At 39.6% G+C, this 25532-nt stretch overlaps 1 protein-coding gene across 1 annotated transcript; it reads right to left on the reverse strand.

The window, feature by feature from the left end:
- Positions 1-486: 486 nt before the first annotated feature.
- On the reverse strand, positions 487-24895 carry LOC308081857 (immunoglobulin-like and fibronectin type III domain-containing protein 1; the record flags this gene model as incomplete). Its single annotated transcript, XM_080423476.1, has 20 exons — positions 487-491; positions 765-1091; positions 1492-1788; positions 2460-2652; positions 2765-2850; positions 3342-3650; positions 3851-3979; positions 4299-4475; positions 6024-6323; positions 6458-6751; positions 6942-7083; positions 7201-7325; positions 11153-11479; positions 12844-13116; positions 13271-13436; positions 13532-13645; positions 14082-14261; positions 15794-15933; positions 16065-16187; positions 24859-24895. 20 exons carry the CDS (start codon positions 24893-24895, stop codon positions 487-489), a joined length of 3744 nt encoding a protein of 1247 aa, XP_080279602.1.
- Positions 24896-25532: the final 637 nt, after the last annotated feature.

Raw genomic sequence — 25532 nt, forward strand, 5'->3', positions numbered from 1 at the left:
AGCAAATCTTCTCCCTAAAGTACACAGTATCATATCAATCGAAATGGTGCAAATCCAGGTCAAAATATGTATTTTTCCTCAGAATTACAATTTTCACCAACACAAGATAGTGCTCACTTATCCACAAGTAGACTCTCCGCCAAATATACCCAAGAAGTGCCCAGCATCCACCCAAATAGTGCCCAGTGCCCGCCCCCCCAATTAGTTTTTTTTATCCATGACAAATTCATTCAAGTGAAGTACTATGAATGAAAACAAATTTTACATGTTATTCTACCACATCTTAAAGCTCAAATAACGACACAGAATCATTCAGTATAGGGCAGCCCATACTAAATGAAGTATCATCAGTGTTATTCTGTGTACAGTAGTACACAGTGCACAAAATTAAAGGTCTAAGAAAATTCCATCAACATTTCTTTCAATCACGCCAAGGCATCTGTCATTCCAAGGTGCAGCATCCTTCATTCAGGTTGCAATTTCTCTTCACTCTGTAAAAAAAAAAAACATGTGAAAATGTGATCACAGAAACATTAACACTTGCATTGCCTACACCAGTGGTTCTCAAAGTGGGGTCCAGGGACCCTCGGGGTTCCTTGAGCCCGGGGGTTCCAAATGTACCCTTACAGGTCTGTATCTCTGGGAGTTTACAAATGAAGAGAGAGTGTCAGCTTGTACACGCTCAGAGTTACGGGGGTCCTTGAAATAAAAAAAAAGTTTGAGAACCATTGGCCTACACACTAATGTTTTCAACTTGTGTGTACCTTTGACATCCAGCATCATTGAGCACTCAGCTGTCCCAAGTGAGTTGTTTATGGCGATTTTGTATTCCCCGGTGTCCTTGGCTCCAACTCTCAGTATGAGCATGGAGCATACCCCGCATACGTTGGTGATGTGATAGTTGGTGTTGGTGTTCAGGCTGATGTTGTTACGGTACCACGTCACGCGCGGGGCGGGATCCCCCCCGACAGCGCAGCTCATGCCGCACTCGTAGCCCTGTGGGGCCAGACGCCGCTTCAGGGGGATGACAAATGACGGAGGTGACTGGAAGTCAAGGCCCTTTGACTCTGGCATGTCCAGTTTGAACTTCACTGAGTGGCAAAGGAAAGGAGATCATAGAAACAGTAAAGTTTATGCAATTTACACAAATATATTCACTCTTGTGAATTAATTATTGTACACACACAATGAGGAAAACTGTTTCCACTCATCTTTAAATTGATGTTTTATACAGTATAGATTATGTTCATTAATAGTTCTGTGCTTATGTCATCAAATATGTATGGACAGAGGTGTGTGCGTTTATAAAATAAACCAACACATCTCCTAAATCCTGAAGGCTCTGCTGAGACCCACAGCCACACAGTAAAATCTTGAATGTTAATAAAAGCTCATTGTTAAATTAACACTGTATTTTAACAGTGCATTTTATAGGTCATAAAAAACAGAATTGGCCAATTGTTTCACTTTAAAGGAACAAAATGCACATACCTTTTTCCTTTTTGATTTCCCATTTTGGGGAGGCAGAAGGCATAGAGAGACCCATGTCATTTTTAGCAAACACTCTGAACATATACTCTCGTCCAGGTATGATGTTGACGACTGTGTACTTATAGTTGAAGAGGTTGTCTGCCACTGTCCTCCAGGTGGCCTTGAACGAGTCCTTCTTAGCTACCGTATAATGCAGTCTGTCATCCTTTTTTTCATCGGGAGAAGGAGTCCAGGACAGAGTCACTGTTCCTGGGACATTCTCATCCAGATCCACTGGGCCTGGAGGTTTGGGATCATCTGAAATAAGGGTAGGACACAGAGACACCAAGATGCGGATGTTTTTACTTTCTTCTACTGTACCTTCAACCAGTTAAGTAACATCATATGGGCTACAACTAATTTGTTAACAGAGACAATCACTTATGACACTATGAGGGCAAGTTTCTTTAAATGAATAACTAATTACAGTTACTAGTTACTATGCATCAACCCATGCAATTCTTTCCAGACGGTCGGTCAGAACTACACACATCTGTAGAATACTGGGACTACCTTAAAGTTTTTGATACGATACACAAAAATGTAAGATTTGAGGAGCCGATCGTCCCCTCAACCAGATCTGAACAACAACGTGGTAATGGAACCAAGTCCAGCAGCTGCAGCGAGCGGAGGGGGAGATCACAGATGTGGCTAGTATGAGGGTAGAAGTCAGATCATAACAAACCTTTCATTCTCTGAAGTTGACGGCTATTTTCTAAGAAACGAGTAATGAGCCCAATTAAATGTAACTGTAATGGCGTTAATGAATTAATTTGTTACTTTGTAACACGTTAGTCTCAACACTGCTGATTTCTGTGTTATCATCAGCTGACTAGATTAAATGCAATAAATTGGACAAAAACCATCCATATGAAGAAATGAAATAATCACTGACAGTAGAACTGCATTGTCAACCGATCAACATTAACCTGTAACTCTGATCTCAACATTGAAGGACTCTTGTCCCACAATGTTCTTCACGGTGATGGTATAGATGCCAGTATCAGAGCGCTCAGATGTTGGGATCAAGAGCTGCGAGCCGTTATCAGAGTTGCTAATTGATACATGTTTGAGGACAGGAAGGCCGTCCTTCAGCCAGGTGATATCTGGAAAGGGAGAAGCCTGCAGACAGAAGGCAAGAATTGAGTAATACAATCTGGATAGTGTCATATTTAAGAATACACACATGCATTCTGCAGTGAATCCACTACCAAGAAATACTGTGTGCCATTACCTCAAAGAGGATGTTGACACGAACGGTATTCCCTGCTTTCACAACCATAAAGGTCTTCATTTTGTCATCTTTAAACTTTGGCCTCACTTCGAGAGAAGATAAAATAAATTATAATTTTTTCATTACTTGATATTACTGCACACTCTCAGTTCATTAATTGAGCCAACCTTTATGTAAATGCATCATTATCTTACAGCATCTAGAAAATCTTGAGACAAAGTTTCAAATACAACCAGTCTCATCCTTCTAAGATGTATAGTTCAGAAGTTATGTACAGCAATGTGTTAAAAGAATAATTGACCTTCATGGCCAGACCACCACATAGGTCAGATATGAGTTTACAAATCTAATATATGCAGTTTCATGGCATTGTTATGTAGTTTAAGTGACAATACATAAACAGACAGCCTCATTATAATAGTTTAACAATTGCTTCACAACTTAACTAAAACTGTATCTACTGAATACTAAGAGTATAAATAATATACCATCCTGCACCATAGTGTAAAAAAAAAGTTATTTCACTTAAGTTGAGAAATCACCAATAATGTGTTTTTAAAATTAAAATATTTCTTACCAGGGGGAGGCATAGCAATGAGATAATTGTCAAAGCTGCAAGGCAATCCATCACCTCCATAATTGGTAGCAATCACTCTCACCCAGTATGCAGCCATTGCCTTCAAGCCAATCACGGTAAAGGATGTTCGACTAATTGGGTTGGCATTACAGCGAGTCCATTCAATGTTCTCAATGGGTCTGATCTCCACAAAATACCCTAGGGCTTCATCCACTTCACCTTTCATCACCGTAGGTTTAGTCCAAGCCAGGAAAAATGTAGTGTAATCAGAGGATGTTAACTTGAGGTCTGTGACTTTACCTGGAGGTTCTGGAAAGAAAGTGAAAGAATGTGTTATTGGCTTATAAAATACATGCATCACATACTACATTCTTTGTAAATGATGGTGTTAGAATACAAAATACATTTGCTGGAGACCACATGATGTGCTTTGACACCTTATTTTATTTACAGTCAAAGAGTAAATGCAGACGCATCAAGATGAAAGAATCTTGTATTCATTGACTTACTCATAGGATCTCTTGCAAAAACCGTGTCACATGGAAGGCTAGGATCACCAGCGCCAGACAGGTTGACAGCAGACACCCTGAACTCATATGCTGCACCCTCGAAAACATCTTTTACCGCAAATTTGGTATCTAAGAGAAAAGGAAATAGAACATCATAAGAAATGAAAAGGATATCTTGTTTCATACACATGGCAGGCATAAATCTCCATATCCTCTGAAAACTAAGTATAATTCTCGTAAATGCTTTCCCAGTAAGCTTTACCCATGAAGCATTTCAACTCAATCTTCCACTGAAGATTACCAGAGAGGGTAAAGCTATGAAAATTGTAGTGAACTGTGCAGTTTTTGTGCAGTTTGTTGCTTGATTATTGTACACAGTACACACATTCCACAAATTAATGTCTCTCATTCCTAGAACTTATATATATTGCACTCATGTGAAAAGCACCTTTGATTGGCTCATTTAGGTTCACAACGCTCCAATAGTTGCTGCCGCTCTTGTGCTTTTCCAGGTTGTATCCCACTATTTTGCTTCCACCAGTGTCACAAGGAGGAGACCATGTCAGATTGATGCAGTCTTTGAAAGCACTGGCCACTTTAGGGGCTGCTGGAGATCCAGGGAACTCTGTAACAACATTGCAGCATTTTCTTAGTCTACTGTTATTATCTATTATGGTTTATAAACATTTATTAGTTAGTGTGCAGATTCCTAACCAGCAGCCTTTTGATCACAAGACAGCTGCCTTACTACCCCTCTGCTGCACCATTTACATCAAGTATGTCCGCCAGGAGATCATGCATTCGCCCCTGTGTATCAGTCTGGCTGTCTAGTCTCTGTGGCTGTCTGTCTGTGTCTTGTATACTACTAGGTCGATCAGTGTCAAATTCATTGTGCATGCTGACAAAACAAAAACGAATTATAACCGCATAGCAATCCTTCAGGCTATGGTGTCATGAAGCTATGGTCCGGAACAAGCAAACTCTCTGTTCGTCCCGATTATGGGATCTACAGTATATTAACTGTCCAATTACAATGCTCCTGACCCTCCATCTTATGGGATGTACCACCACTCGCCAATTGCAGACATACAACTTTGCTGGTAGAAGCCGATGTTATATTAACACCAAAATATACATTTATAAATGTGACACCATACCCCGAAACCTCTCAAAATTACGAGAGTCTCCATGTCGGCACACATTCAACTCAGTCTGAGCTGTCAAGCCCGTTTGACAGAGTGCCGACCTTCGCCAACGGATGCACCAAAACTAATAGCCTAATACAGTGCCGTCTTGGAATCACAGACATAGAGTTGCCGAACAAGCATGCTGGAATTGAAAATAAAATATTTTGGGTGATTTAACAGTGACATCCCTACTTATTTCAAGTGAAATATATGTCAGCCCAGATGGTTATGGGCTGAGAGAGCAATTGCTCTCTTTTATTACTTTCTATTTCCTGAGACTACGCTGGCATGGTCTGCCACCTTTCAGATATCGATTTGTACATCTCATCCTGCAGGCCATTACTGTAAAATGTTATGTACAATTGACTGTATATAGTGTGTGTCAATGACATTGCAGAACTTCCTCTCACGAAGGATTCGCAATGTGACTGTGGGTCAGTGAAAACCTGACACATTTCACTGACTAGTGATACAAACACAATTGACACAACAACAATTTTGCTACCTGATGGACCCAACGTTTCCATATGGAAACATTTGCATAAAAACTTACCAAAACATAAAAAATAAAAAAACATTATATTTTCCTCTCCTAAGTACTCCTACAAGACCATCTGAAAGGTTTTATTATTTTTTTTGCAAGTAGAAATATATCCGGGTCTTACAGGGTTAAGGGGTCGCACTTTGTGGATTACAGAGACATTTGAATAACAGAAATCTGAGAGAAAGATGGCGACAGGTATTGTATACAATGAATGTGTAGAAACAGAGTTGGGAAGAGAATAAAGACAATGTACAACTGGTAATCACATGCTGTATTAACTTTATTATTACTTTCATTACTCTAGGTCTAGGAGGTTATTATTACTGGGGCATACTTCCTGGTAGAGAATTGCGCCTTTCTCCCCAGTCCCAATAGTTGAATTTAAAACCATTATGCATCCAGAGGAGTGATGGTATTCTTACTGATGTGTATGAATACTTACTTAATACACCAGCTGCGATATCTTCTGTCTCAAGGTAATCACTAACCCCTTCTGCATTCTTGGCTCTGATTCTATAGCAATATCTCCGTCCTGGGTCCACGTCTGTGTCTTTGTAGCCAGGGTTGTTACCAGGGATCTGCCCCAGATCAGTCAGTCTATTGCGGCCAACTTGTTGGCGTTCTAGGAGATAATTGGTCACCACACAGCCACCAGTATCCTTTGGCGGCTTCCATTTGAACTCAACAGACGATGCGGCACTTTCAATAATTTCCACTGGTGCTTGTGGTGGGGTGGGTTTGTCTGTTGAGACATAACTGATTCAATATCTCTTTTGAAAAAGGAACATCTGGAGAAACAACATGACTTTAAATAAGCCTACATTGTAAAATGCTTGATCATAATCAACAGACAATATTTGTTTTTGTTCAGCTCACCGAGGACAATAAGCTTAGAAATCGCCTCTATCGTGCCATATTCATTCTTAATTTTGATTTTGACTTCGCCACCGTCTTTTCTTTGGCACTTCAAAAGACGCAGCTGACTCTCTGCGTCGGATGCGTCGATCCTTACTTTGAGGCCAGACAGAAGCTCATCATCATCCTTGTACCACTGCACGGTCACCGGTGAACCACCGGAGAAAGGCAGCTTCCATTCGGCATTTTCACCAGCCTTAATAATAACTGATTCTGAGAATTTGGCTAGGGCGTCCTTGTCAATGCTTGGTGGGTCTTCAATGTGTGAAAAAAAAGAGAAAAAAAGAGGGAAAAAAAGAAGAAGATATATATAAAGATACGTATTACATATTATTGTCATATAGAGAAATAGAGAGACTGCAATCTTTCAAACCAAATAACAATTAAAAACAACAGCACTAAACAGTTTAGTCTAATTTCCACCCACACCAACGATAATCCTTACCTTCGATGTTAAGTGTTCCTTCAGATTTACGTCCATCTGCCTCAAAACGATAGACACCTGCATGATCCTTCGTACAGCTCTCAATAATCAACTTGTGGCAAGCTCCATCTTTGATGATCTCTACCCCATCTCCACTGTTTAGCTGGTCAGAAAAAAACATGTTGAGCATTAAGTTCTACATTTGTAGGAGTTATTATTTTATCTATTATACTTGAAGGTGTTAACAAGATTGCTAATGTCCTATAGGGATTTGGCTTACCAAATCGTCATCTTTATACCAACATCCCACACTGGTTTCATTGCTCAGTTTGCAGCTCAGCTCTGCCTGTTCACCAACATTAGCTGCAGTATCTGACAGTCCACTTAGAAAGCGAGCACTCTCATCTGTAAAACAATATGGCAGAGACCCTTTCAACTAAGATAACTCCACTGGTATGCTCTCTAAACTATACACAGTATAAGTTACAGTATGTACTAAGCATTACATTTCAGATATTTGACAAAAGTAATGTGTCAAGAATTACAACACAAATTAACTTAGGCTTAAAGGGCGACCAAATGTGGAAAAGGGACAGAAATTATGTTACATAATTCTCTTATTATGCTTGGCATAAGAAAACCAAGCATAGTAATGCTTGGAATTGTCCTCTAGAGTCATGTTTGCCATTACTTTACCAATGATTAGTATATGTTTCTCTCTAGTGGTCTACATGGGGTACTGCAAGAGGTGTCCCTGTCAACTCAAAATGCCATTTCAAATCACATTTTCATTGGAAATTGTTGTTTTCTGTATTACTTTTGATCATTCATAACTTTAAATAATCTAACAAATGTACAGTTTAAATAATTGAATTATCAATGTTTTTGTTATTGCCATCTTTTTATTACTTTATAACATTCAGAGTTTTACTTCTGAAAGCCTCTGCTGCTGATCACTTTGTCAAAATGCATGAAGCAGCTCACAAAGTGGACATTGTGCAGTCTTTTCCCCATAAGGCGTACATGGGTCGGGTGTTACCCAATGGTTGTCAAAGTGGTGTCGGGTATCACCAGTGGTCCTTGAGGGGGTTCCAGGGGGTCCCCAGTAAAGTAGCATTAAAATCAGTTTCACCACTTTAACACTATTCTATACAAAGGCTATTCAAACAAGAAATGACAAAGTCATAATATACCCGCTTGCGGCAGGCTCATTGTGCAGAATGTCCCAGCCAATGCAACCGGGTGTTGTTAAAACATTTAGAACACGTGCACGCCTTCTCTGTTGCAGCCAGGCCATTATATCTTTGTAGGTTGCAGGTATGAGGGGATATAATTCCTTTGTCACTTACTTTAGGCCTATAGAGTAGGTCTACATGTACATAAAGGTTCGTCATCATCAAGACTGGAATACTTTTTAACTCCGTGGCATTATGAACGTCCGAGGATTATGCCTCTGTTCTGAACGATGTTGCCAGATTTGGCGAGAGAAATAAGCAACCAGGTCTATGAAAACAATCTCAAAAGAAACGACTATATATAGGCCACCCAAGCACTTTAAAGTTTAAACCTATATAGAAATACATTGAATATTTGAAAATAGCCGATCTACAAGCTCGTTGTGAGCTCGTAGATCGGCTAGAAAAATCTGGGAAAAAAATGTTTTGAAAATGTATGAATATTTTCCAAATTCACACAGATCTTGCATGGGGGGTTATATGTGACTGGGTACAATGCTTTATGCCGCAAGTTGGCATTTTTCAAAATTGGAACATATTTGAAGAAGATGTGATCATTTGAATCTGGTTATCTATAATAGTGCAAACTGAGATAATCCCTTCTAAAGAATTGTCACTTCGGAGCACCTCTCAGCTCCAGGTAATGGGCGTGAACAATGGGTAATTTATTCAGCCTAGCCACTCCTCTAATCACTCCCCCATTGACACCTTTCAGTCAGCTGTCCACTTTATTTAGTGCCAGGGACCCCCATAGAGGATCTGTGTTGTAAAAAAAAGGCATAATAAGTAATCATCATCATAATAGATTTAATACAATATTTATTTGAAAATAGCAGATCTACAAGCTCACAATGCATGCTTGTAGATCGGTAATTTTCTAATTGCCGATGTAAGTAAATGTATTGATACAATCCAGTGCTAGTGTTGTATGTGTATATCTATAAAGTAACTAAAGTTTTCAAATAATTGTAGTGGAGTAAAAGTACAATATTTGCCTGTGAGATGTAGTTGAGTAGAAGTAAAAGTACTGATAATTGGAAATACTCCAGTTAAGTAGAAGTACCTCAACTGGTTAATTATAAAAAATAAATTTGAGCATAATAAGTAATCATCATCATAATAGATTTAATAAAATATTTATTTGAAAATAGCAGATCTACAAGCTCACAATGCATGCTTGTAGATCGGCAATTTTCAAATTGCCGATGTAAGTAAATGTATTGATAAAATCCAGTGCTGGTGTTGTGCTGTGAGAGAAACAAGCTACGAGGTCTATGAAAACAAGCCCAAAAGAAACGACCAGTTTCGCCACTTGAGGTGAAATACATCAGCTATTTTCAAAAAGAGTCTTGAAAGCAAGGCCAAATAAGCAGTGGTGGGAAAAGTACTCAAATTCTCTACTTAAGTAAAAGTACCAATACTGCAATATAAAAATACTCTGTTACAAGTAAAAGTCCAGAATTAAAAATGTACTTGAGTAAAAGTACAAAAGTATTGGCATCAAAATGTACTTGAAGTACCAAAAGTACTAAATATTTGAAAATAGCAGATCTACAAGCTCACAACGCGTCGAATGTGAGCTTAAGTACAGTACTTGAGTAAATGTACTTAGGTACTTTCCACCACTGCAAATAAACGGCTACATGTCGTCGTGACGTCTTTGGTGAACTGCAACATGGCGTTTGCACTTTGTTCATTTACAGCCTGTACATCTACATAAACGTTCAGATTTGCAATATAAAGTGCTTACCCCATGGCCACGGATGTTACACGTCATTTCGGGTGGGTCTAAGTACCCGTATCTTCCGTATTGTTAATTAAAAAGCATTTTATTCCGATCGGCGGCCATTTTGTCATAGAGTTATAATGTATCAGAGTGCATACACCCCCCAACCGCTACAGCCGCGTAGTTGAGAAAAACGGAGACAATGGCCACCAATCGGATCAAAATGCTGTTTATTCAACGATACGGAAGATACGGGTACTTATGAGGGCCCGTGTATAATTATAACACCCGTAGCCATGAGATAAGCACTTTATATTTGAAATCTGAACGTTTATGTAGATGTACGAGTTGTAAATGGAGAAATGCAAACACCAGGTGTAAGTTCAACCATGACGCTTGACGTCAAGCTAACAATGCTAAAATCGTCGACTAGCCTCGTCACTCCACTGTTGTTTTTGTCCACATCTACAGTGAAATTCTTCCATACAAACGAACATCGAGCGGCCTATGTTGTTTAGCTGGAGCCGCCCTCACCAATAGCTGCTGTGTTTGCAACATGTGAGCAACATCATTTCTTTGGTTTTAATGTCAATCATTAGCGTCCTGTCTCGGTCTCGCGCAACATAGCCGTTCATAGTATGGGGAAGTCTCAGGCTCCCAGTGGGGGTCCTCGGACCACCAGTGATTGCTTTGCGGGGGTCCCCAGGCCCCCTTGTATATCCGCTATAGCTTGAAGTGCTAATATCTCTCTCTCTCTCTCTCTCTCTCTCTCTCTCTCTCTCTCTCTCTCTCTCTCTCTCTCTCTCTCTCTCTCTCTCTCTCTCTCTCTCTCTCTCCCCAGCTCTGTAGCCTGAGGCTAAGTAAGATGCAATGGTGTAAGGAGCGTGGATTGCCTTCGGGAGGGGAAGTGCTGGGAGGGGCGAGGGGAGGCGGGTGCTGCAAAGGAGGAGAGGCATTGGCTTAAACGGGAAAGTGTCCCCATTGGCTTAAAGTAGTGAAGGACAGCCAGGACAGCCAATGACAAATAGGTGTCGCATAGGCGTCAAGTGGCCCAGCCTGTCTGTAGACCCGCCAGCTTTCAGCAAGTGGGTAAAAAGCCAATTGACAAGCGCACAACGCATCATGGTGCGATGCGTTGTGAGCTTCTAGATCTGCTATTTTCAAAAAAGGGTTCCTTGGCACAAAATCTTTTCAGAGGGGGGTCTGTGGCATATCAACATATCAACTTGGGCGTCCTTGACATGAAAATGTTTGAGAAACACTGTTCTTACCAATGACAGCTTCAGCAACCAAGGGAGCACTTCGGACTCGCTTCTTTTTCTTATCACTTCCATCACCGTCTCCCTCTGCCCCATCCATCCCATTCTTGCCATCTCCTTCTCCACCATCTCCACCTGTCCCATCACCAGAGCCGTCACCAGAGCCGCCACCAGAACCGTCACCAGAACCGTCACCAGAACCATCACCAGCACCATCACCGGAACCGTCACCGGAACCATCTTTCCCATCTCCTCCATCCCCCCCCTGCTGTTTAGCCAGGTCAGCATCCTCTGCCCCTGTTGCAGGTTCCTTGCGACCTTTACCGCCATTTGGGTCCGCTGAGTCGCAGCAGTCACACAGCAAAGAGAAAGAGAGAGAAAGAAATACAGTGACGTTGAAACCTTTAAATACTATGTTGTTATGCCAGACATTACCATGGTGATTAGAATACCGCAAAGTATTCACATAGGACGTGCACTCTTACGTTGTTACAAACATAGTTATTAAATGCATTAAAGGTGTTGTAAGTGATATATATGTCACAGTACGATTGGAGAACCAGGACGATTGAAGACAGAGCGCTCGTTTTTAGGCACGGGGCTTCGGGGCGAGGCGGGGCTTTGATGCGACGCGGACTGTTGTTGTTCCCCCGACCCCCCCACGTAGCAACCAGGAAGCTACGCTAGGGGAACGCTGAACACGCGTTCACACCTATACCTCTATGGTTCACACGCACGTGTCACGTGATAATAGTTATTGTCCATGACGGAGGCGCGCCGACTCAGCAGAGCTTGAGGCCGAGGAGGCGCGAGTGCCCGCGCTGACCGGCCGATGCTCTGCTGAGTCGAATCAGCGCCGTCCGAGTTGTGAACCGATAGGGACAGAATAGTTCTTTTCATGGATCACTGTGTGTGTGTGTGTGTGTGTGTGTGTGTGTGTGTGTGTGTGTGTGTGTGTGTGTGTGTGTGTGTGTGTGTGTGTGTGTGTGTGTGTGTGTGTGTGTGTGTGTGTGTGTGTGTGCGTGCGTGCGTGTGTGCGTGTGTGTGTGGTTGCGGCCATATATGTGTGTGCACTTTATTTGGAAAGCCTGGCTTGTGGCTCACTCTAGTGCTTTTTCTACAGAATTGCTGGTTGAGTGGTAAAAACAAGCGCGCTTTCTTCAATCGTCCTGGTTCTCCAATCGTACTGTAACATATATATATAGTTATTATAAGTGTTTATAGCTCAATACTCCCGTAGTAATAACTGCTATTAAGTGTTTGTTCAGTAACAGGGGTCCCCCTTCTCTCCAGCTCTTTAAAAAAACAGATTACATAAATAATACATTTTCAGGTCGGGATACCAATTTCGTCCAATCAGGAGAGAGAACTCATAAATGATACAGGATAAATAAGATAAAATGTAAGTAATGAAATAAAGAAATTACCAGACCAAATTGGTACTGGAATACTATCAAATTAAAGCTGATAAATGGGTTCTCTCTCCTGATTGGATGAAATTGATGTCCCACCTGAACACTTATTTCCTGTTGGTTACTAAACAAACACTCTGTAGCAATGCTTACAATCAGAATATAGAACTTTACATAAAATGTAAAGTTGTTAAAAATGTTTTAACAAAAACACTTACAGCACCTTTAAAACAGGCTCCATCTTTAATGTTTCAATTTCAGCACAGGAATAAGGTCTTAAAGCAGTCCCACCTTCCACTGCGAGAGAAGCGCTGCTCTTGGCAAGTCCCGCGATGGCATAAAAGGTACCCTTATCTTCCATTGCAAGGTCTTTCACTTTCAATGTGTGAATGAGTTTGTCCTCTGAAACTGTAATTTCGTATTTGTCTCCAGGTTCAAGCGACGAGTGCTCTGTAGACCAAGTAATCCTGTTGAGGGGTGTTGACAGGACACACTGGAAGACAGCGTCTTCATATTCAACAGCCTTGACATCCTTAAGTTTGGCAGCAAACTCAACCGATGGGACTAAGAGAGTGCAAGACATGGGGAGTAGTGTGTGGGGTAAAAACAGTCAAATCGCATGTTCCATTTTTCAACAACTTTTTTTTGTTGCTGCTTCATTTGCAAGACAATGATTGCTTTTTAATAACACAAAAGGAGAAGGTTAGATATGCCTTACTTTGAAGATCGGTGGCGAAAACATTGGTGTCATCCACATCGACCTGATAAAACCCAACATCGTCTTTCTGAGGATCTTTGATACTGAAAACATACTTATTCCCAGTTTTTGTAAGAGTGTGCTTCGCTTCGTCATCACCCTCACCATATGCAACCGAATCGCCATCCTTTAGTTGGGAAAAAGTAGGCCAACTTTTTAAGTAAAATTGGGCTGGGATGGATTAAAGATTATGTAGAAATTATGAATGCAAGTTCACCTTACCTTATATAAAGTAATTACACTGTTGGGATCGATTAGCTTCATGTTCAGCTCAAATTCCGCTTTGCCACTTGGTTTCACCTCTATTGGTTTCACTTTTTCAATTTTCTCCACAACCTTAACGAGTCAGTGATAGGAGATAAATGATACAGATTACACTGCAAGGATTTAGTGCTTGCTTGTGTGTAAATATTACTACTACAATTAGACCACTGATCCAACTTTATGTCTGTCTTCAACTTTATTATCAACCTGATTCATCACTGAATCCTCTTTATTTGTGTATAAAACATTAAATATCTAAATATTCATATAGCAACATTCAAAACACGTTATACCACAAAACGCGCAGTGTTTTGTTTGACTGTGAATATTGCCATGGAATCTTTGACATGCTCACAATTAACATAACTTTATTGTGTTAAGCTGTTACATAATAGTATACGCATCATGATACCTCTATTTGAGACACAAATTACAAGACATCATAAAATAGGCGTCAGTGGAGAGACAGCATCTCATCATCATGCTTTTACAGTCATTAATAACCAACCTTTGCCTGTTCATCCTCTCGTTCCTTTTTCAACTGGTTCAGTCTCTTCAACAGCCAGCGGAAGTCAGTAATGCCAAAGTCATAACAGATTCTTTCATAATCCTTCTTTGGGGCAACTAACAGCAGTTCCAAGAGCTTGGGGTCAAGCTCCTCTCCTTCCTTTGGTGGGAGTGGTTTTTTCTTTTTTGCAACAGTACTGGGCAGAGACACAAGAAAAAATGGTTAATACTGTACAAAGTAAGCTCTTTTAGCTTAAACTGTCTTGCGAGACATATTTAAATTGAACTATTATAAGCCTTTTCTTTTTTTACGTTTTTTTGAGCATTTTTCTGAAATCTTGATTTCCATCGTCACCTGCAAGACAATGTAATCAATATTAATGAACATGGACAATTGTACATATGAATGAATAAGATAATAACAATCTGGTTTAGGTTACTTTGAATGATGAAAAATGACATGATCATAATATCATCTTTGTCACAATATCACAATATAATATTAAAATGGGTATAGAAAATAATAAAGGATTAGAAAATAGTATATATATATTTAGGGGTGGGACGATATATCGATATATCGATATATCACGATACTTTCTCCCGCGATAAATAATCGATATGCTGCCGAAAAATATCGATATTAATATATATTTTTTTTGTTTTGTTTTGTTTGTGATACGTTGTTTTTCCTACTCTGTATTTGTGTAATGATGATTTTGAACTGTTTGGTGCTATTTTATGTGTTTATGAATTGAATACAAGGACTATCGTGATATATCGTTGGTGAATTTTCATGCAATATATTGTGATATCGCAATATATCGATATTTTCAGATATCTTGATATATCGTTGGTGAAATTTCTTGCAATATATATCGAATATCGTGATATCGCAATATATCGAACATCGTCGAATATCGTGATATATATTGTTATCGTGGGCCTAATATCGTGATATATATCGTATCGTGAGGTACCCATATCGTCCCACCCCTATATATATATTCACAACACAATTTGAGCGAGGACATTCAGGACAACCCTTACTCTCCTAAAGTAAATGTTTATAATACGTATGTTTAGATTACAGTGTAGCATGGTGTTCGTAGTCATAGCCTCTGTGACCATCAATGGTACTGTGTCTATCAGTGTCCTTGAGCAAGACACTGAACCCATATATTGACTTACTGCAAGTCTGCAAAATAGCATCATCCAAATCCAAAGACAGAAAAGAGTAAAACTCATACTTTACCTTTGCTTTTTTTCTCCGTTCCACCTGAGAATGAAATGTTTTTCATAAGTATCTAGTTCAACTGTAAAATACTGCAGTCATGGGATTACATGCATTACTAATCTATGTCATATTAAATTGGTCTCTCACCTGCTAAAACAGTCAGTATAGCAGAACAAGTAGCCATTCCAAATGGATTGGTCGCAAAACATTTGTAAGTGTCAGAATGGTCTGGATGCACATTGAATATCTGTAAAGCAATATTGTCATATTGTAGATTGTATCCAGAGTGCAGAATATTGATCTTTTCACACATTTACATGCAGAACATGCTGCTTATTCGAAGTGGGGTTATTGCGGCTGTGGGTACACTTATGCTACACTATGAAAAGTACTGGTCTGTCAACATTGTATGCCTTTCAGCTATTAGACTACGCCAATAGCTCATAAATGTAAAATGTTCACTGCTGTTATCTCACCTCAAGAATGTGTTCCTTATTTCTCTCATTGTATCTAGTCTTATATATCTCTGCATCGTCACATTTGCCTTTAGTGCGTTCCCATGTGACCGTTGGTGCCGGCTCCCCAGTAACCATTACTTTGAAAAGGGCCTTTTTACCTGAAAGAAAAAAAAATATATATATATATATATATAAATACAATATAACAACAAAATCACAGTATTTTAGCCTTACTTTCACAAATGTAAATGACCAAAGAAGGTGTCACATAATGGAGTTCATATTTTACCCTCCTGAAGTTTCAGTGGTAGGGGTTTATAGGTGACATCTGGGGTTGTCTTTCCAAGGGGCACTTGCTCAACATGCTGCGTGATCATGACACCTGGAACTCTGGATCTCTTTTGGATGCACACTGTTATAAGATAATGGGGGGGGGGGGGGGGGGGGTGGGAGAGAGAGAGAATAAACGCACAGTGAGTCTTTTGAGAAAGAAGGTGTATCATTGAACCAGCCCAAAAATCTGCCAGAAATCTTTTGAAAATAGCAGATCTACAAGCTCACAATGCATCGTGGCGCATTGTGAGCTTGTAGATCGGCTATTTTCAAATGGCCGAAATGTATATAGGGCTGAGGTGGGCAATGTATGTTTTGTAATCAAAATCAAAATCAAAATCTACAAAGTAACTGTTTTCAAATAATTGTAGTGGAGTAAAAGTACAATATTTGCATCTGAGATTGCAGAGATCAGCAGAGTAGAAGTAAAAGTACAGATAATTGGAAACACTCCAGTAAAGTAAAAAATACCTCAAAATTGTACTTAAGTACAGTACTTGAGTACATGTACTTTACATGTACTCAAGTACTGTAGCCTACTTAAGTACAATTTTGTTACTTTACACCACTGTCATGCAGTCATGCTGGTTCAGGCTCTGAACCTGTTCAGGGAGTGAAATCCTATCCCGGTGGAACTGGAAAGTAAAATAATTCACTGTCTGTGGCACAACCTTCTCAACCTTTTCAGGCCGCGACCCCCAAAATAATCATATTTGAACTGGGGACCTCCCACCCTGACAAGCACTTGGAATTGTAGGAGTTGAGGCATTACAGATAACTATTGTGAAAATAGCAGATCTACAAGCTCGTAACGCGAGGCCCTGGGGGTCCCGACCCACAGGTTGAGAACCCCTGGGCTCGACCACTGTTTCCCAAACAGTGGGTCGGGACCCATCTTTGGGTCGCGGACCCATTCTTATGGGTTGCGAGTAAATATCCTCATTTTTGTGTCTTAAAAAAAATATATTTCAATATAATTTAAAAAAGTTTTAAAGTTTTACAAACTTTTCATCAATTAAATTAATATTTCAAAAGTATTTCATAAATAAAATAAAAAAAAACGTTTAAGAAGTAGTGGAAACAGCATATCTACAGTGCAAAGCGACGCGTTGTGAGCTTGTAGATCTGCTATTTTCACTAGTTTGGGTACCGGGCAAACCGTCTAATTTCTCTTTTGAGTCTTGAGCTAAAAAGTTTGGGAACCACTGGACTTAGACTGACCCTGGTAGCCTGGCTCCAGACCATAGACCCCGCCCACTCAGTGAGTAAACTGCCTGCTTCAGTCTGATAATCATCAGACTAACCTCACTGATGTAGCACAGTGTTTACAATGAGCCACAGCCCGCATGCACAATATCAGTACCCTGATTCTGTTCGACCATAATGGTCAGGAAGTAAGGAAGAGGCCCAATTTCTTTCCAATATGGCTGCTGTGCACATATCCTATTAATTACGAACGAAACAAAATCATATTTTGAGTTTCTTCCTCCCATGTTTAGGTTGTATTTCAGCAAAACCTCCACAAGAGGTCGTTGTGTCCCTTCTATAATGAAGTGAGTTTAGGTGAGCACAACTTGTGGCACGTGACAGCTTTTCATCACAATCATAACAATAGTTAAATCGGTGGAGATTGCAAGAGTTAGGAAATGACAACACGCAGTGTCTTTCCTAGCCCTTGATATCAACGGAATTGTTTGCCCAATCAATAAACGGCTGTTTGGGGCCCCGCGGACGATTGTGAAACCAGATGAAACCATTCAGTAAGTATACGATTTACCTTGTGCGAACCACGAAGGCCAAATGACTGTTTGTAGGCTTTTATCGCACTGTCTGTCTGCATAAGGCTATTGCTATTGACACCGAAAACCGCAGCCCTCAACGCTGAGTGACTGTGTGTTGAGTCTGTGGTAGCCCTGGCCCCTGATGACTGTCATCATATATTATTTGTGATCCATGGCTAAGTCTGTGACAGACTGTCTTTCCCGACTCCTTCATATCACCAGTCCACCACCACAGAGTGGACTAGACTGTTTATTCTGCAGATGGGTAATGTTACAAGGTGACAACGTGTTTGCCTCTGGGGCAGGAAAAACAAACAAACAAAGAAACTAATAGGGAAGAGGGCGTATAGAATATCCTAAACAGACTACTGAATACTAAAAAGTACTTGGCTGCATGGTGTGTAGTAGGATATGGAATTTGCAATTCCATAATTTGCTATTTTAGACTGTAACTTAAAAGTCAAACAAATTGCAATCTATTTAATTCCATCCTCTATTCACAGTGGAACAGCTGAGGCAGGGGGCACAATGACACCATCTGCTGATGTACTGTGGAAACACTGCTCCAGTCCTGGTAGGCTCTGTTTGAATGTGTACATCTCTTTTTACATTGTTTACACAGGGGTGCCACCTTAGACAGTTATTTGCTTGGGGCGGCCAAAACTTTAGGGCCAGCTTTACGGTATGAAATGCATAGCAGTCAGTGCCAGTCACCATATTCTGCTTTTATTTCATGCTTTTGTCAATGTCATGGCCCCTGACATTGTGCAGCGAAACAAAGCTGTTTCACTCTATTGTGATGATGCACAAATGTGACACGGATGTGCAGCATATCCATGTACAAATGTGTATGCAAACTGTTCACACCTGTACGGTGCAAAAAGAATAATTGCATTCTAGTTATCCATTTCTGCTCCCCCAAGACAAAGCATGTACTGTTATCATATACCCTCTGCAAGTGTTTTGTCTCGCTTGCTGAAAGCGTTCCCCAAGTCCTGTCTGCCAGGTTTCTGTTAGTACGTCACATCGATGCATGTTATCAACCTAAGCCAATTTGTTTATTTATTCCATTTTTTTTTTCTCATAATACTGTACATGAGCCGTTTCCATATTGTAATCTTGAAGAGTAAACAGTTTTCATGACACTGAGCTTGCCCTTACAGCCAATAGGGGCAAGTTACTAAAAGCATATTGGTCTACTTAAAAAAAAAGCTTGACTATTTTTGTTATAGGAAAATAACACAGATACATGTAAAAACAGTAGCAAAACAGTATGTGTTTAGCATAAATTTGCTGTTTTTTATAACGGCATACTGCACCAAGCCTCCATCATCTTTCTATATTTCATATAAAAAAAATATTTTTAAAGAAGGTTTATATAGTTGAGAGAGTATTGCGCCTCTTCCCTTCTGTTTCATTTAATTTCATCGGCAGGCTTAACTTTGTCCATGTCAATATTTTCAGTAAGACAAAAACGAATAGAATACACACATCACTTGCTCGAGGTGCTGGGTTGGAAAGTAACATGAAGAAAAAGAATAAACCTGCACACTCATCTGCTCCAATGTAATTGATTGGCAACGTTTCGAGCCAAGGCTCTTCATTGGGTCAAAACCTTTTTTGACCCGATGAAGTGCCTTGGCTCGAAACGTTGTTGCGGGTTAATTCTTTTTCTTCAATATTTTCAGTTAGGCTTACTTCTCTCTGGGTAAAATGTTCTGCTGAAATATTGTAGTAATAATATTATATTGTTCATTGATTTAATTAGAAGCAAACATATACAGTATATTCTGTAACCCAACGCAAGAACAAGTGAATCATTGTGGGGACGCCCACTTAAGAGCTCAAAAACTGTCTAATGAGATTTAGGTCAATAATGGTCAAAACAAGTGCTTATCTATCATTCTCCTAAAAGTCAGGACTGATATGAGCATGTAAATAAAATGCAGTTCATTCTGGGATGCGGTCACTCTAGAGATTAGTGAAGACGGCATACCCTTACATTTCATCACTATTTTTGTTTTAAAACGATACTTATGTATCCTCCCTCTCGGGAAATGCAGTGATTATCGGTTAGCGAGATTAGCTCCGGACACAGACAGACAGACAGACAGACAGACAGACAGCCCAACCCTCTTATAGATGGCTAAACTCCTGCAGAGCCTTACCATAACAAACTATTAAAATAAACTGAAAAAAAACTACCCATACTCTACAGACTATTATGGAAAATTAGGAAATAAGTTGTGGATTTGTTTAGCAGTTCCTGGGGAACTGAATATGCCCTAATGGATTTTTAAGGTTTCATGAATGATCCTTTGGGGTTGCCCAGGTACTGTAGGGTTTGACATACAGTAAGTAATTATTTATGTTATTTAATAATTATTTTTTGAGAAACTTCATCTTCATAACCAGGGGATGAATAGACTATAAGCCCAAGTATGTGTACATCAATCTTTGTCTTTGAAAAGTAAAGATCAATTATGTCCTGCGTTATTGCTCCCAGGCATGTTTTATATGGGCTGTGGTGAATATTTATCATGTATCAATTCTCAAAGGGTTTTCATGTTTGATCATCTGCCAGCAGTGTTGTCATAACATTGAATGTATTGAAATTGATTCACAAAAGTAATTAATCCAAGCCCGGTAGGTACTTTATTTATGCGAAATTAACCACTTAAACCCCAGCATCCGTATTCTGGGTTGACGTGTTTTAAGCTTGTACTGTACTTGTTCTGTGAAGATATTAAAGGTAGGGTAAGTGATTTTCTTTGGTTAAAATAAGTGTTAAATAGCTCTATATTCTGATAGTACTCATTGCTATAGAGTGTTTGTTCAGTAAAAGGAGTCTCCTTGTCTCTCCAGCTCTTTATTAAACAGAAAATGCATTTTCGTTTCAGTTTCAGTTTCTTTTCCAATTTTATCCAATCAGGATAGAGAACTCAATCAGGATATAGATTAAACAAGTGAAATTGGAAGTGATGACACTAAGAAATGAGCAGGCAAAATTGGAACTGGAACACTATAAAAATGAAGCTTAAAAATTGGTACTTTCTCCTGATTGGCTGAGATTTTGACACCTACCAGAAAATGTATTTTCTGTTTATTAAAGAGCTGGAGAGACGGGGAGACTCCTGTTACTGAACAAACACTCTATAGCAATGATTACTATCAGAATATAGTGCTTTAACCTTTTAACAAAATACTTTTTGTTTTAACCCAAAAATATCACTTACCCTACCTTTAACCCTCTAAGACCCAGTGATCCCTTTTGGAAACAATTATATTTTATAAAGAAAGATGTTTAAATCTTTTTTTTTTCTGTTATTTTTTCACCTCTAAATGCTCATTGGGTCCTATTGTTTAGTCTTACAATGCCATTGGCCAGGATATTTGCATATAAATACCCCCCACAGAGCCAGGAATCATCACAACTTGAAAAATCTCTGTTGGAACAGATCTCTTTTTTCTCTGGAAGATATTCCTCACAAAAACGTAAGTAATATGCCTGTAATATTTTTTTTGTTGAACATTACAATGTCTAGAACATGTACATATGTTATTATTGTGAAATATATGTCCCAAATTAGAAATTAAAGCATGATTCATACTTGTGTCTTTTTGGAATCGTTGGGCCCTCTTGGTTGCAAAAAATACAAGGGCAGGCCTAATGTTCACCTGCTACTGTTCAGCCTTATATATAGTTTTCACAATAGATTTAAACAGTTATATGTGTATTTCCCCCACTTTGCATTACTATATATATATATATATATATATATATATATATATATATATATATATATATATAAACATATATATATGACTGTTTTAACAGTCAGAACCATACAAGCTGGTTCCTTTGTTCACAAAAACTGAATTGTTTGCTTTGAGCAGTAAGCCTCAGAAAATGTCCACCCAAACTTTCTCTCTCCCCCTAAACAATACATATTCAACCATAGTTTAACCAATATATTCCCTTGTTATTTCTCAGTATGTTTAATTTGCTTTCGATACTACAAGGACAGTGGGACCACTTTGGTACTTGTTGGGGGTTGTGGGGGTTGTTCATTATTCATTCAAGGTGTGGTGGGTACTTAGGGGCAATGGAATGATGCCCACTTAGCGGCAATCATCATCACACAATAGGTTTGCCAGACAGTATTGTATGACTTGTGAAATGTTGTTTGTAAGCACTACTAAATGTACTAATGGTCTTTATTTCATTTCAGAATGCCACAACAACAGAAAGGGCCTCGCTTCTCAGCAAGGGATGTTCTGGATATCGTGATGAACGGAGAGAGTGATGTTGACATAGACATCAATGAGACTGATGAAGAGTCAGATGAAGAGGACTGTGGCATGGGGTCCAAAGAAAACCAACCACCCAGTGAACCACCCAGTGAACCCACTGACCGCCCAGCAGACATTCAGCCGCCCCAACTGACCAAACCCGCTCAGCGCCGTGATTCAAGATATCAGTGGCTGAAAAAGGACTTCATCAGCCCTAATACAGACTTTTCTGGCCCACCTCTGACCTCTGAAGATATGAGTTCTCTCCAAACACCACTGCAGTACTTCCGCCAGTTTGTGTCCAAAGACATGATTGACTCTCTCACAACGAACACAAACATTTACAGCCTTCAAACAAAAGGAACATCAGTCAACACAAGTCCAAAAGAAATTGAGCAAATGTTGGGGATGTATCTGAGAATGGGCCTTTCTCCAATGAATGGATGCCGGATGTACTGGGAAGCAGACACACGAAACACGGCTGTAGCTGATGTGATGTGAAATCAGTGAGTTGGCCAGACAGTATTGTGTGATCACTGACAATGGTTTAGGTTATTAGGTTTCTTTACTACATATATTGTACAGATTTTTATTTTGTTGTTCTTTTAATAAAATTGATTTAAAAAATATGGCTTATTGGTGTTATTATTCATAATGTATACTGTTCTGAGGCCAAATATTATTAATAATTGATCTGAGGCCAAATAATAAACCATATAAATGAATCCTTAAGTTGTTTTAGTGAAGTAATTATACATTTGCCATGTTATCCTTAAAAATGGCCTATAGGAAATTTTGCTACCTGATGGACCCAACGTTTCCATATGGAAACATTTGCATAAAAACTTACCAAAACATAAAAAATAAAAAAACATTATATTTTCCTCTCCTAAGTACTCCTATAAGACCATCTGAAAGGTTTTTTTTTTTTTTTTGCAAGTAGAAATATATCCGGGTCTTACAGGGTTAAATGTAGAGCGAAAACAGAAAATACACTAGTATAGATCCCTGAGGGACTCGCTCAACAACGTATGGGGTTAAGTGGTTAAGGAAATTAAGACGTCAGTCAGCTGCTCACTTCAGCATACTGCTAATTTGAAGGGAGGGTATCTATGTTGGTGGTTGAAAGCTGATATTGCTTGCAGAAAGCATCCTCCCAAGCCCCTGAGAACTGTCTAGACCTCCCAAGCCTACTTGAATGAGAATAGATGATTCACACAGTAGTAGACTGTGTGAAGAGAAAAGGTTGCTTTCTCAAAGGTACTAAGATGAATGTGTACTCAGATTCTTCAGAAACTAACAAACAAAAAGCGAAACATTGTGTGCCTCAACCAGTGCTTTAGTCTAAACAAAGAAGTGGGACTTTCAAAGTCCAATGATTATGTTCATATTGAAGTGTGATTGACTGTGCAATCACACTTTTGTGTGAGTGATTGTGCAATCACACTTTTGTGTGATTGCACAAAGTGCGATTTTGCACGCTGGCTAGTTTTGTTTACTTTCTGCCTGTGCATGCTTGAAAGCCCGCTTGAAAATGGCAGCTTCACATTGGAGTGCGGCGTGGGGCGATTTTGTCCCTGTTTCGATAAAACAGTGCAGTGCAAATTATGCAGCACGAAGTATGCGTATCATCAACATCAGTGATGTCAAATCAGATTAAAGCGAGACACCCATAGCCTTCACCCAAGCAAAGCAGAATGGCAAACTTCACCGTGAAACCTCATTGTGATGACCGGCGGGCAGAAAAGATCACTGATTTGACAGCCAAGATGATAGCCGAAGATACCTATTAGCGTTATCAAGGGGAAAGGCTTCCGTGAGCTGATGGCTTTTCCAGAATACACCGTGTCCTGTCACCAAACAATGACAGCGCGACGAGAAAGAACGTATGCTGAGGTAACCGGAACGATCGCCCCATTTTTTGACTGGGTTTACGTTCAGGAGTACCTAGTGGCGACCGTTCCCAGGTCACCGAATTTGATCCGGGGCGACCGTGTTTTGGGGCGAGCATTCTTGTATTCGCTGAGGTAACCGGAACGTTCCTTAGATATTATAAATGTTTATATCCAGGCCATATAGCTATTAGCTACAATTGTTGAACGTGTTGTGTTGTTATATTATTATTTGGCATCAGGAAGGAGAGCTGAGTCTGACATAATTCTTCCTAATATGTCAAACGTAGGCCTCGTTAGTCATAGGCTGCTGTAGCCTACGGATTATCAAGTGTTCTGTGTTCATAAACACAATAAATAAAGTCGGCACATCGATAAATGCCAACGACACGTCGTCACGCAAAATACTGAGTCGTTCACATCCCTAACTAGAACATTGGCAAAGCACGGGACAACTATTGAAGGAAGGGTGTGTTGGTGGTTGAAAGCTGATATTGCTTGCAGAAAGCATCACCCCAAGCCTACTTGAACGAGAATAGATGATTAACACAGTAGATTGTGTGGAGAGAAAAGGTTGCTTTCTCAAAGGTACTAAAATAAATGTGCACTCATTCTTCAGAAACAAACACACACACAAACAAAGCAAACAAAGATGTGCTTCAACCAGGTGAAGTACTTTAGTCTAAACAAAGAAGTGTTAAGGTCTTTCTTTGGTATGTCTTTCAATTCTAATTTACATTTTAGGGTTACAGCAAAAGATAAATGTTCAAGGGTTGATGCTTACCTTGCCCATCTGGGCCCGTGGTTCCAGATGGATTCATTGCAGCGTCTTTTATTGTTGTTCAAATCAGTGTTCTTTAATGCCTGGTGACTGAAACGGAAAGTGTAAGGTGTCACAGAGAGTAAAAATGATTCAGATAGCTTTGCAGTTTAGTGCTGGAATATTGTAATGCTGCTTGAAGTGAGGACTCTGAGTATTATTACATGTTGTTTAGTACCTTTGTGCTCTAAGAAAATGCCTCAGGCAGACCTTTTGTATATAAATATAATAATAATAATTGTGTGTGTGTGTCTGTCTGTCTGTCTGTGTTCACTGACATCTTACATGGTAATCTACCGGTACATGAAGTATGACAAAGCAAGTTTATGATGTGTAACTTTCAGTCAATTTCAGCTCATGCCACAGTATACTGTATAGGCTGTCCTTCAGATAATGTCATACAGTATAGTAGGTTTCACAGTACATGTAGGAAAACAGGAGATGTTTATTTCCTACCTGGGAAGAAAACAAAAACAAAAAACAAAACATGTACATCTATTCAAAATAGATAAAATATTGCAGTTTGTTTTTGTCTCCAGTTTTGTCTGATCTTCACAAAGACCTCATTATCTGATGGCCTGATCACATGACGAGTCTGATATCAAGCTATTTCCATCTGTGGGTCTGTGCCTTGGCTT

Source organism: Gymnoscopelus braueri, assembly GCF_963280865.1.
Source record: "Gymnoscopelus braueri genome assembly, chromosome: 3".
NCBI classification, from domain to species: domain Eukaryota; kingdom Metazoa; phylum Chordata; class Actinopteri; order Myctophiformes; family Myctophidae; genus Gymnoscopelus; species Gymnoscopelus braueri.